At 40.7% G+C, this 12,901-nt stretch overlaps 1 protein-coding gene across 1 annotated transcript in view; it reads right to left on the reverse strand.

The window, feature by feature from the left end:
* Positions 1-12,901, reverse strand: part of TMEFF1 (transmembrane protein with EGF like and two follistatin like domains 1) — a 451,913-nt gene that overhangs the window by 50,251 nt on the left and 388,761 nt on the right. The window contains exon 7 of the mRNA XM_030204848.1: positions 5,958-6,023. Coding sequence (XP_030060708.1) covers positions 5,958-6,023 — 66 coding nt within the window. The remainder of the gene's footprint in view (positions 1-5,957; positions 6,024-12,901) is intronic.

The following is a 12,901-nucleotide window of genomic DNA, read 5'->3' on the forward strand; positions in this document are numbered from 1 at the left end:
ACATCTTGCAATCTTCAGCTTTTCTTACCACACAATACGTAAGATAATACTCAGGAGTCCCTTCTCATGGCCAAGTCCGTCAATAATCCCCATGGTGACCAAGGTTACTGGGGTGAAAAAGATCCAGTCTCCTCATGCTCATTCAAGTTTACATTTTAACCAATGTACCATCATGATTAAAACCCACAGCAGTCTTCTGGGATATCTGATGCTGTTATATTACTGTTGTTTAGGGGTTGTAACTGACACAGGTTACCAAGTGCATTTCTCCAAAAACAAAGCAGTTTTACTGCTGCTGTTGTGAGCTGAACTGCCACTCAGAGTAGGTTACCCTGTGCCTCATTATCTTTCTCTCCTCACCAGAATCCTTTGGACCCGATATTCAGCTGGTGGTAATCAGTATTTTGCTGACTGCCGCTGTCATTATATCTGGCAATGCCAGGCCATATCTGTGCTCTGGCATTCAATTTCCAGGTATACAGAGCTGGCAAAAACATAGCCGGTTAGTGATGACAGCTGGCCTTGCTGAGTTTAAAGGGGGTCTGGACAGATTCCTGAAGGAAAAGTCCATTGATCGTTATTAAATTTTGGGTTTTTGCCAGGTTCTTGGGGCCTGGATTTGCCGCTGTCGGAGACAGAGTGCTGGGCTTGATGGACCTTTGGTCTTTTCCCAGCGTGGCAGTGCTTATGTACTTATGTATGTACTTATGAGTGGAACAGGTGGATGTGAAGCGTTTGTTCACGCTTTCCAAAAATAGTAGGACTAGGGGGCATGCGATGAAACTACAGTGTAGTACATTTAAAACAAATAGGAGAAAATCTTTCTTCACCCAACGCGTAATTAAACTCTGGAATTCGTTGCCAGAGAACGTGGTGAAGGCGGTTAGCTTGGCAGAGTTTGAAAAGGGTTTGGACGGTTTCCTAAAGGACAAGTCCATAGACCGCTACTAAATGGACTTGGGAAAAATCCACAATTCCGGGAATAACATGTATAGAATGTTTGTACGTTTGGGAAGCTGCCAGGTGCCCTTGACCTGGATTAGCTGCTGTCGGGGACAGGGTGCTGGGCTTGATGGGCCTTTGGTCTTTTCCCAGTATGGCATTACTTATGTACTTATGAAAATACCCGGTTATCACCAGACAGGACATGTAAACGGCCAGGAGCCTGTCCTGGCTGTTTATATCGTTGTGAATATAAGGGCCTCTATGTTTATCCCGTTGATTTTTGTTGTAAAATTGTGTTACTGTTTTTGTCTCCATCGCCTCTTCCAGAGAAGAATGTTAGGCATTCCACACCCTCTCCATTTAAAAATACCTCCTATCACTGTTCCAGAGTGTAACTTCTTTGAGACCGATATCATGGCCCTTACTTCTACAACTTTTCTCCTTTGAAATAAAGGTCTGCTTCTTGTACATCAGTACTTCTCAGGTATTTAAATGTTTGCACCCCTCCTCAATTTTTCATCTCTTCTACGTTATAGATACTGAGGTCTTTCAGTTTCATTTCATCAACACCACACCCTTTTGGTTACCTTTCTTTGCACAGTGATGAGCCTCTATCTATATTCTTTCTGACATACAACTTCCAGAGATGAATACAGTACTGTGGGTAAGGTCACATTAATGACCGGTTCAGAGATATTACTACATTTTTGCTTTAATGAGGCGCCACCTCCTTATCACACCATTTGTTACCTTGAAATCATCAGATATTATCAACCAAAGATTTCTATTCAGATTTGTGCTCATCAATTCTTCACCACCTATCACATGGCGCTGCTGCAAGATTTCTGTGCCCCAAGTACATGACTCTACACTTTTTGGCATTGAACCTTAACTGCTAAGCATTCAGTTATTTCTCAAGCTTTCTTAGATTACTTAGGGCTCCTTTTTCTAAGTTGTGGTAAGCATTAGCATGCGTTTACCGCAGCTTAAAAGGGCTTACAGAAGGACCAGTTGAGGTGCTCCATAGTAAGTTCAGAGCGGGGGGGGGGGGGGGGCAGAGAGTGGGCATTTCTGCACTAATCAGTCAGCACATCTATTTTGATGTGCATTAACTGATTAGCGCAGTGGCTGAGCTCACATGCTAATTTTTAGTCATGGCTGCACACTAATGACCACATTAGAATGTGGCCATTAATTTGGAAAATCGGCCATTTTCTGGCAGTGGTAAAAATGGCCTTAGCACACAGGAATGGCCCACATAAGGGCACACTAAGGCCACTTTCTACCACAACTTTGTAAAATGATTCCTTTAGTCATCTGTCTACTTCATTAGGGGTATCCATTCAGTTGCAGATCCTTAAATCAGCCACAAAAAAGCAAACTTTTTCCTGTAACTCCTCTGCAGTATCATTCACAATTATACCAGCCCCAGGACCGATCCAAGAAGCACTCCCTGTAATAGAGGTATACAGCCCAACAATTTTCATTTTGCTTAGTTTCCCAAATCATTCATAAGAATTTTTGTTTTGTATTTTTTGTTTGGGGCAATGACATAAATAATACATATTCTTCATGAAATGTTGTCCACTAATATCTCCCAGCTTCTATATATTGCGCCTAGTGTTCTGCGCTGAAATCCAAGTGTATTCTATAACAACGCATATAACTTAATTGGCTTAACAAGCTAATCAGCCTTAATAACAGGTCTGAATGAGCAATAATGAGCACTAATTAGCAATAATTAGAATTTACACGCACAACTCGCTAAGCACATTCTGTAACGCAGAGCACCTAAATTCTAATGCGTGCAGCCAAAAAGGGGTGTGGTTATGAGCAGGTAAATGGGTGTTGTGGGCATTCCAAAATTTACATGCACTGTTATTAGCCAAAGACTTCTAAACAGCAGAACTGCAGATCCTTCTCAGAGTGGCAGCATTTCCATTGCACAAACTGTAATGTGTAGGAACAGGAAGAATTAGGGGTTACAGAGGATGGGCAGACTGGATGGGTCATATGGCCTTTATCTGCCGTCATGTTTCTATGGCCCTCTGTGCCTAAATCTAAACGCCGGTATTTATGCTATGTTTCCCTTGGTGTAAATGGATGCATACAGTTTTAAGCGCTGGGATATCAATTAAGTGAATTCTATATACCGCACCTAAATACAGGTGTTGCTTACAGAATATTCCTAGGCGGAAATTTATTCTGCGCAGAGTTTTAAAGTGCCATTTATAGAATCTGGCCCTATATTTCTCAATACTGCGCACTCCTTCTGAAAGACCGCAGACTTTTGCAGAAGTGTACATGTGCAAACAGTGTGCATTGTTGTAAGAATGCTGAAAACAGTGTGCACTCTTCAGAAAAAGTCCAAAAAAAACAGAAACAGATCCCAGGTGAGGTCATACAGCAGTCAGTTTATTAAAACAAATAACCCGACGTGGCCACTTTTTGCCCAAAGGCTGCATCACGGGTAACATTAATGGGGACTTATACCACACTTTCCCCTATTAGCCAAAGCCTTCTAAACAGCAGAACTGCAGATCCTTCTCAGAGTGGCAGCATTTCCATTGCAAAAACTGTAATGTGTAGTAAAAACTTGTGCTGGCTCCGTAATTGCTTGGAATTTCTTCAATTTAAACTTCTGACGTAAGCATTAACCTTTAAGAAACTAGATTACTGCAATTTATTGTATGTGGGTTGCAATGCTTTTCTATTGAGAAGGTTGCAAACATTGCAGAACACAGCCCTGAGGTTGGTTTATTCTGTGGACAAATATGAGAGTGCAACACCTCCGTTAATTAAAGCTCATTAGCTACCTATTTATGCTAAGATTAAGTTCAAGGTTTGTACACTGTTATTTAAGATACTCCATGGTTTAGCTCCCTATTACATGTGTTCTCATATCATCAGAAATACTGTCAGAACTATGAGATCCTCTTGTATTGCATTTCCCCTCTTCCAATGATGTGACGTGAGGGGAAGACAGAGCAGGGCAGGCAATGTGGCAGCGTCGGAGACCGGCGCTGGACAACGCTTCAGGGGCCCACAGGAAATTTGGGGGTGGGCCCAGGCCCCTGTGGCCCTACGTAGCTATGCCACTGGTTTGTAATCCGTATAAGCGCTGACCAGGTTTTGTAGAATATAAGCATTCATGTCATGTCACTAATCATTTTTCTTTCCACAGAGTGAATTCTATTTACACTATCCTGTTATCTATCACTTCAACTGACTTTAAACATTCCTCAGCATAAACACGTGTTCTTTTGGGTATTTTTCTTGTAACACTCTCAGGTCAAAAAAACAGTTGCATTGATATGTTGAGAAATGTAGTTAGCACTGCTCTTCTAAAGAGGATATTTTATTACCTAGATTATATCAACTGGTACTGCTGCATGGACTTTATTTCTGTACTTTTCTGTATCTTTTCCTCTGACGAGTCCGTGGTCCACAAAGAGTAAACCAGTAGTCATCAATCTGCTATTTTTATGCTGGTAAGGAGCCGTAGTGTTTGGATGAGAAGGTCAACAAAGGCTAATGAAGTAGTTTGTTCACCTACCAAATTAGCAGTGGTAACATTTTACTGTATATAAACCTGCCTAGTAAAGACTATACACTGCATTTTGAAGATTGTATTATGCACACACCTTTTGGATTTAACAAAGAAATTTAGCCTTTGGCAATCCTGGTATTTTGCCTTGGAGCCTTCCATCTGTTTTGTTTGACTAGCAAAGACAGAGAACATCTGCTCAGTTTAGTAAGGATAAGTATTATAGGGAAAAAACTGTTGCCTTCTTTTTGGATTTTTTTTCCAATTTGTCCAATTTTTTTTTAGTTTGTTTTACAGATTAATTTTTTAAAAATATTTTATTAAGAACTAAACCAGCTCAATGCAAAAACAACTACATTCCGATAGATTAATTTACCTAACTTTTAAAAACATGTATTAGAACCTTATAACATATGCAAATCAATTGTACATGTGCTAATTCATACGTTAATGCATGTGAAATTGATTTTGTGCATACTAAATTCTTAAAGGGGTGCTAATGAAACAAATACATGCTAATGAATGCGCATCCCTAATAAGCATCATCAATCATTAAAAACACTTATGGTGGCATACATTGCTGCAAATCACTACTGGAGCTATAGGCAGTCAAAAATTATAATCAATAATCTAAATCCAGACTCCTACATATAATCTCGCGTCAAATATATGTTTATATATCTGCTAGGGGAAAAGCCTCAATCCCGGCGTGTACTCCTTATGTTGTAAAACAACGGAAGGGAGCACCGCCCGATCATCACTGGCTAAAAAACCCCTGTTTTAAGTAACCCGCTTCTATTTTATATGTTTCAAAACAAATCAGATTGATGGTTACTTAGCTTCACTGCTGCAACTTTTCTTAGGCAGTAAACCGGAACACAGTGATTTGAACCCAATCCACGGCCCGACTCGGCCCAAGTTTCGCCTACTTCCTCAGGGTCCGTGGGGAAGTACCCACGGACCCTGAGGAAGTAGGCGAAACTTGGGCCGAGTCGGGCCGTGGATTGGGTTCAAATCACTGTGTTCCGGTTTACTGCCTAAGAAAAGTTGCAGCAGTGAAGCTAAGTAACCATCAATCTGATTTGTTTTGAAACATATAAAATAGAAGCGGGTTACTTAAAACAGGGGTTTTTTAGCCAGTGATGATCGGGCGGTGCTCCCTTCCGTTGTTTTACAACATAAGGAGTACACGCCGGGATTGAGGCTTTTCCCCTAGCAGATATATAAACATATATTTGACGCGAGATTATATGTAGGAGTCTGGATTTAGATTATTGATTATACATTGCTGCAAGCCAGCAAAAGATGATCATAATTTAATGCACATTGGATATGTAGGAAGGAGGATTCGCTATTCATCAGCATCTTTACTTGATCAAGCACCAGAAACAAAACAGAATCTAGTGCAGGAGCAGGAACATTTCAGTTTAAAGCGTTGATTCCACAAACAGTAATAGACTAGTACCTTTCACCTCTGGGCGATATTGAATTCCATCATCTTTCTTTCCCATAGAGCTGGAATCGTCTGTTCCTAAACAGTAAATGCAAGAAGTTTATTTTCCACAATTGTGAAAGCGCAGTATGTTAAAGTGAAATGTTATGTTTAAAGAGATAAGACGAGAAGGTTGCAATGAATAATTCATTAGGATTTGCCCTGTAATCATGATAAAAGCAATACGGCTCGCCAACTCACTACTGGTATAGCCGGAAGTTATTTCAGGTAATGGGCAATAAAAAATGGAAAACAAAATAAGGTGGACGGGGTTAACTCTTGTCAGCTCCAACTGCTTGTACATGTACATAAGGTGAGCAGATAGAGGCATGTCGTAAAAGACTAGCTCTATCCCACTGAATCTATGAATTTGTAATCCTGCTCTTCTGACAAAGAGTGGAATTACAAATTTATAAATATAATGGGGCAGAAGCAGGACTGGCTCTGTCTACCTTACAGCATATTGATCTGAGGTCACATTACACAGTACTACTTCCTTCCCTACAGAACAGCACATTCACAGCAAAATGAAAACATCACCTGTAATTTAAGAAACAAAACTCACACTGTATAATTTAGCATAACTAATGTGATCCATTTTGAAATAGTTCTTCAATTTATTTTAACTTAAGATTATTTTTGTTTTGACATGTTGCTTTTGAGAAATAATGCAACATAGAACCTCACTGTAAAGCATGAAAAATTACAAATTAAAAAAGTCTAAAGCAAATCCAGCCCCACCTTCCCTTATAAAAGCCCAAACAATCAATAGTTCCGCTGAAAATCTATAGATAGGGAAGTTATATGTTTATCAGTCACTGGTGAACATAAACCATCCTTTGACTATCAGCCCAAATGTAGATTTTAGGAGTGGATGGCAGTTCTTCTTGTACAAAAACCATTCACCAACATCTCCCTTAAATAGGAGTATTACCACTAAAAAAAATGCTACCATTATACCTTGAAAGCTCTGAGTTGTGATGAGGTTGTTTTAGTTGGGGTGGGGGTGGGGGATAGAAAAGAGATGAAAGTAAATGCATTCCAACTTTCTTGTTTTCATCCTCTTCCTTAGCTAATCAGTCTCTCTATCTCGTTTTCTTACACTCCCCCTCAGGAATGACCACAACATCCTCCCCTTCCACCAGACGCAGACTTGACCCCAATACTCTTTTATTTCATCTTTTCTGCTTCTTCTCTGTCTCTACTAACCCCCATAAATCGCTCACATCTCATTGGCTTATGCTCTGGGTTGTCTCCTATTTCTTCTCCTACTCTGCCCTCAGTTAAGTTCCAGTCCTGGAATCACGGAGAACTTACAGGCTGAGCTATACCTCTAGACCTTCCTCTCCTGTATCACCCCCACATGCTTCTACATAGTGACAGGGGACAAGAGGCAATGGTGTGAGTCACAGAAAACAAGTGCTCCACTTCTTCCTCCAGCCCCTTCTCTCTTGTCCCCTGCATGTTGCCTGGAGAGGAAGGGCTAGAAGAGCAGTAAACAGCCGATTCCTGCAGGAGCTGTACATTGTTTCCCCCAAAATGCACCATAGAATACCAAAGTTTGACTAGCATTCAACAACTTTGCTGTAGTACATAAGGGCCTCTGGAAGAAAATGTGTACATAATAGATGGCTAACTCACTCCTGATATCCTTACATTATTTATTTCTGCTTTATATACCACCACATGGCCTGTTCTAGGCTTCAAAGCAGTTTACAATACAATAAAATGAGAGAGGAGAAAACGGAAAGAAAGAAAAAAACACACAAAAACATCATAGAGAAAATCTGAAGCAAAGGCTTGAGTAAACAGGTGGGATTTAAGTGATTTCTTAAATGCAGAAAGAGTTGGTAGGTTCCAAATGTGACGCGGAAGCCTGTTCAACAATTTTGGGTCAACATAGCGAAATAAGATGGAGTTCGAAAGGTGATGACACCCGGATAAGGTATACAGCTGCACAGAAAATTTGCATCAATTAAAAACCTATGCTGAAATGAAAATATTGTGGAGGCAATTCTACAACTGGGAACCTCCATTTAGGCATCCTAAGGACATGCAGTAGGACTCTATCTTATGACAGAACCTACATGTCTAGGTTACATTACAGAATGCTAGTGTAACCCAGTATCAGCATGCCTAACATTTAGGTGTCTGCAGTTATACCAGCCAAAGAGCTGGCATAACTGGGGGCACCTAAATGCAGCAGGAACATGAATAACTAACAGTATTCTACAAATTACCATATATACTTGAATATAAGCCTATCCGCGTATAAGCCAAATTAATAGTTTTCCCCTGAAAAAGGAGGGGGGAACTGTTAACTTGAGTATAAGCTGGGGGGGGGGGGGTATATTTTAAATATAATCTTTCTCCCCTTTAGTGTCCTACATTTCTCCCTTTCCCCTTGGTGTGCAGCATTTTTCCTACCCCCCCCCCCCCCCCCCCCCCCACATCTGTCAGTGACTGCCACTTCTCTCCCTCTCCTAACTTCACAATTTTACAATTGTCAGCAACCTTTGTAACATATCAGTACTTGTAATGTGGCAATAATAGCTTTACTGCAGGAAAATAAAACCATTGTATTATCTGATGCATTCATAAAGGCAAGCCTAAATTAATAGCGACATTACAAAGAGGCTGCAATATGTTAACAAGTGTAGCAGACTAAAAGATCCCTGTGGCATTTTTGCCCCTCTCCCTACCATGTCCGCCACCCCGCATGACCAGTGCTTCCCGCCCCTCTCCCCCACACTGACTTGCATTTCTTACCACTCGCTCTTGGCCTGCTGCTGCTGCCGGCACTGACACAGAAATTAAAGCAAGCTGAGCTGGTGTGGAGCCTTGAGCATCTGCACATGCTCAAGACCTCCCAGATCTCGCCCTCTCTGAAAGGATGCGAAACAGGAGGTCTTGAGCATGAGTGGAGTCTCATGGCCCCACACTGGCTCAGTTTGCTTTTACTTTCTTGTCAACAGCAGCAGAAGCAATTAGAAGGAAGCGATAGGAAATGCCGGTCATCGTGGGTGGGTGGGGGGGAGAAGCACAGAAATTTCTTCTGACTCAACTATAAGCTGAGATCCCAATTTTGGGGCTTTTGTTTGGGCCCAAAAATCTCAGCTTATACTTGAGTATATGCGAGAGTCCTGCCTGTGCTCCATCCCTGTGCATGTCCCTTGAAAACATGTGCTATGCAAGTTAAGTGGGTATTTTCAGAATAGCACCTAGGCTAGGGTTACCATATTTCCAGAGACAAAAAAGAAGACACAAAAAAATAAAATGCTGCCCCGCCATCCTGCATCCCGCTGCACAGTCACTTTGACCCTCCAAGAAAGCCAGATTTTATAAGCAGTGAAAATTCTGGTAAAAGTAACAGAAATGCATTTTCTTCTGTACACTGCTAAATACAAAATTAGAAAAGATGTACATTTCCAAAAAGCAAACATTCATGACCAGCATGTCCCTCTTTCCCTCCCATCCATGAGCAGCATGTCCCCTTTCTCCCCTCTTTTACATCCCCTTCTATCCATGTGCTGTATTTCCAACTTTTCCCTCCCTCCCATGTACGTCCCCCTCACTAATCTTTTTTCCAGTTCCCCCTCTGTGCACCCACACTCCATCCATCTTTTTTACAGCCCCCCTCCCTCCACTCACCCACCCACCCACCCACCCAGATGACTCCATCCATTCAGCCACCTCCCCCCCACCCCCAGTCTCAGGCTGCCCTCCCCGAACTTATCTTAATATACCCTGGTGGTCTAGTGGCCTCTTTGGGACAAAAAAAAGAACCCCACTTTTTCATGCCCACTGTCGCTGATCTGCTGACTGCAGCCGCTTCTTCAAAATGGCTGCCAAAACTTCAAGTCTCAGTAGCCATTTTGAAGAAGCAGTGGTGGTGGGCAGGAAAGAATGGGGTTCTTTCCTGCCCCAAAGAGGCCACTAGACCTGTTACATTTGTACCCTGTGCTTGCCCCACTCATGGCAGGCTCAATGTGGCAATGGAAGGTTAAGTGACTTGCCCAGAGTCACAAGGAGTTGCCTATGCCTGAAGTGGGAATTGAACTCAGTTCCTCAGGACCAAAGTCCACCACCCTAACCACTAGGCCACTCCTCCACTTACTTAGGCACATGAAAGAAGACTGCTACAGTATCATAAAATTAATGAAAAAAACTATTCACAAAAATCCTTTGGTCATTTACCTGCCAATATTCATCCTGCAGGAGACAGGGCGGCTAAGTACTGCGATTGGCGCTCAGCCCGGATATTCAGCTTAACTGGCCAAGTTAATATTCAGCACAGGTTGTTTACGTTTATAGCAGACAACGATGACTGCTATTTAGGTGGTCCGATTTGGCCACTAAAATTACCCAATTAGGAGGTGTTAACTTCCCTGTTTTTATAAATTATCGCAATGCCTTTATCTTAAGTCAGGGTTCCCAATGGTTTTCTTTTCCAAACTCAGAGTACATTCCTACATGGTTAAAACTGGAATCTTTAATTGGCAATTCAGCTCCCCTTACATATATTAGCTAATTCTACAATTTCACTGAAGCTCTCAAATAATGATATTATTGTGGCCATTGGGTCTTCCTTTATTCAACTAACCAAGATCCTTTCCAAGTCAAACAATTTATCCTATGACATTGAAATCTGGAACAATACTGGCATGTTGATAAATAAGAAACCCATTAATTGGCCAAACTGGAAATCCTGTAATATTTGGGTTTTAAGCCAACTTTTTGGATGGAACCCTTAAATCCTTTGCGCAACTGCAATCGGATTACAATCTACCTGTCTTGCATTTCTTTTGCTGGTATCAGCATGCCTTCAAAGAGTAAATACAGGATTTCTCTCCCAATTTCATAACACAAGTTTTCTTGATTCTTTGGTTAAAAAAAGTCTAATTTATTATCACATCCTGCATCTATATTTTACAAAATATTTCAATCAAGCAAAAAGAATTTTTGTACTGGTACTCAAAAAGTATGTGAATCTGATACAAATGGTTAACTCTCTCAGGATGAAAGGTATATTTTTTGGTCTCAGTCCCAGAGCTTCCTTTTCTTGTGCTTTCTCCAACACTGAGCTTTTAGGACTCCAAGGAAATCTAAATTAAGTGGTGCTTCAAAAACTGACCTATGTTGGTCCTGTCATGTCTAAATAAGATACCCTTTTACACCAAATTTATAAATGCAACAACCTCAAATATCTGGGACAAATTACAAAGAATCTTTAATTTAAAAGAACAGTTCACTATAAAACATGTAGAGGCCTTTTACCAACCGGTGGTAGGGCTCCCACCGGGGCAGCGAGTGGTGAATCGGTCTTATCGCTGTGCTTTCCCAGGAGCCCAGCCATAGTTCCGTTCTGCCACGCGCCATTTCCAATGCTAGAAAATAGTTTTTATTTTCTAGCGCCGGTGGGCGGGGATTAGGTGTGTGGTAAAGCAGTAAGGGCTCCAGCAGTAAATGGCTGCAAGCCAAATTTTTAAGTAGCACACGGGATGTGCTGCTGCCACCATGAGGCCACCTTTTACCGCTGCTTGGTAAAGGACCCCATAATTTACAAATCTGTAGCTTTGACCTCAGCAATTTTTGATGATGATACAGCTCTCTTTGACTTTCTAATTTCAATATCTCTAATTAACTTTATAATTTCAATAGCTCTAAAATTAATCATAAACCATTGGAAGAACAATTCTCACGTGGTAAAAATGGACTCTGCTTTACAAGAAATATGAAAATAGCTTGAAAAATACCTAAATGCATGGTACATCAAATAAACAGAAGTGGAAAGCCTACTGGACTCTTGCTATCATTTCAAATAATTATCATTCACCAATTTGAGTTTGGCTCAACTGATTATCTCATTGCTATTGTTTAGGAATAATAATATTGTTTTCATTCATGTTTGTGTTTCACCTATATGAAAACTTCAATACAAATATATATTACAATAATATAAATCTGGCCTTGCTTTGATCTGTCTATTTATACAGTTAATTCTCTGAATATGGATTTCATTAGGCAGTGGGTTTACAGTCAAACAACTACTCACTTGTGTGGAAAGTGTCTGTTAGAATAAGATGCTAACTGCGTGGGCTGCTGAGAGTTGAGCTATCACGAGTAAAGGTAAAACTGCTTATCCATTTTATTATATTCAATTATTTGACCATTCAGTCTTTTGCTAAAAAAAATGGATTGTTTTCTTGTTTGCATGTGTTTAGGATTAAAATAAAGAAGTATAACTAGCTTGTAGAATATTTGTCTGGATTTTACCAGGGCTGGCTGACTTTCCTGGGGTTGAAACAAATTTCACAGTATACCTCAACTGGGTGCTGTACGTAGCTGATTTTTTTCATCAATAAACACTATTCCAAATCAGAAGCTTCAAAAGTATTATTTAATTCAATTTAAAATAAGCTATAGGTAGAGCTGAGGCTTACCTAGTTGCACAAATTGAAATATCCCTGCAAGAGAACTCTGGCTGAGCAGAGGATGCCTCCAGTGAAGTAAGATGCCAGCTAAGAAAGCTGCTGAGACCTAGCCACGGGGTGGGGGGTGGGGAGGGGGAGAATGGAGTTGTGTCTAGATAGTAAGCTATTAAGCCAAACAGCAACAAACCCTGAGTGGCTCATTGTTTTTAACCACTTTTCGTGTAGTCTTAATCCATCAATAAAGGCCACATAGTTTTGGCATTTTAAGGATATTAAAGTTGAGATGAAAGAGGCTATTACTGCCAAAAGAACATCTTTAAAAAAATGGAAAAAGGATCCAAATCAAGAAAACGTGAAACAGCATAAGCACTGGCTAGTTAGATGCAAAGCATTAATATGAGAAGCAAAAACTCCTAATACGTAGTTTTTCAGGTACATTTGAAGCAAGACACCTGTCAGAAAATTGGTTGGATCATTAGATGA

This window comes from Microcaecilia unicolor, chromosome 1, assembly GCF_901765095.1.
Source record: "Microcaecilia unicolor chromosome 1, aMicUni1.1, whole genome shotgun sequence".
Classification (NCBI taxonomy): domain Eukaryota; kingdom Metazoa; phylum Chordata; class Amphibia; order Gymnophiona; family Siphonopidae; genus Microcaecilia; species Microcaecilia unicolor.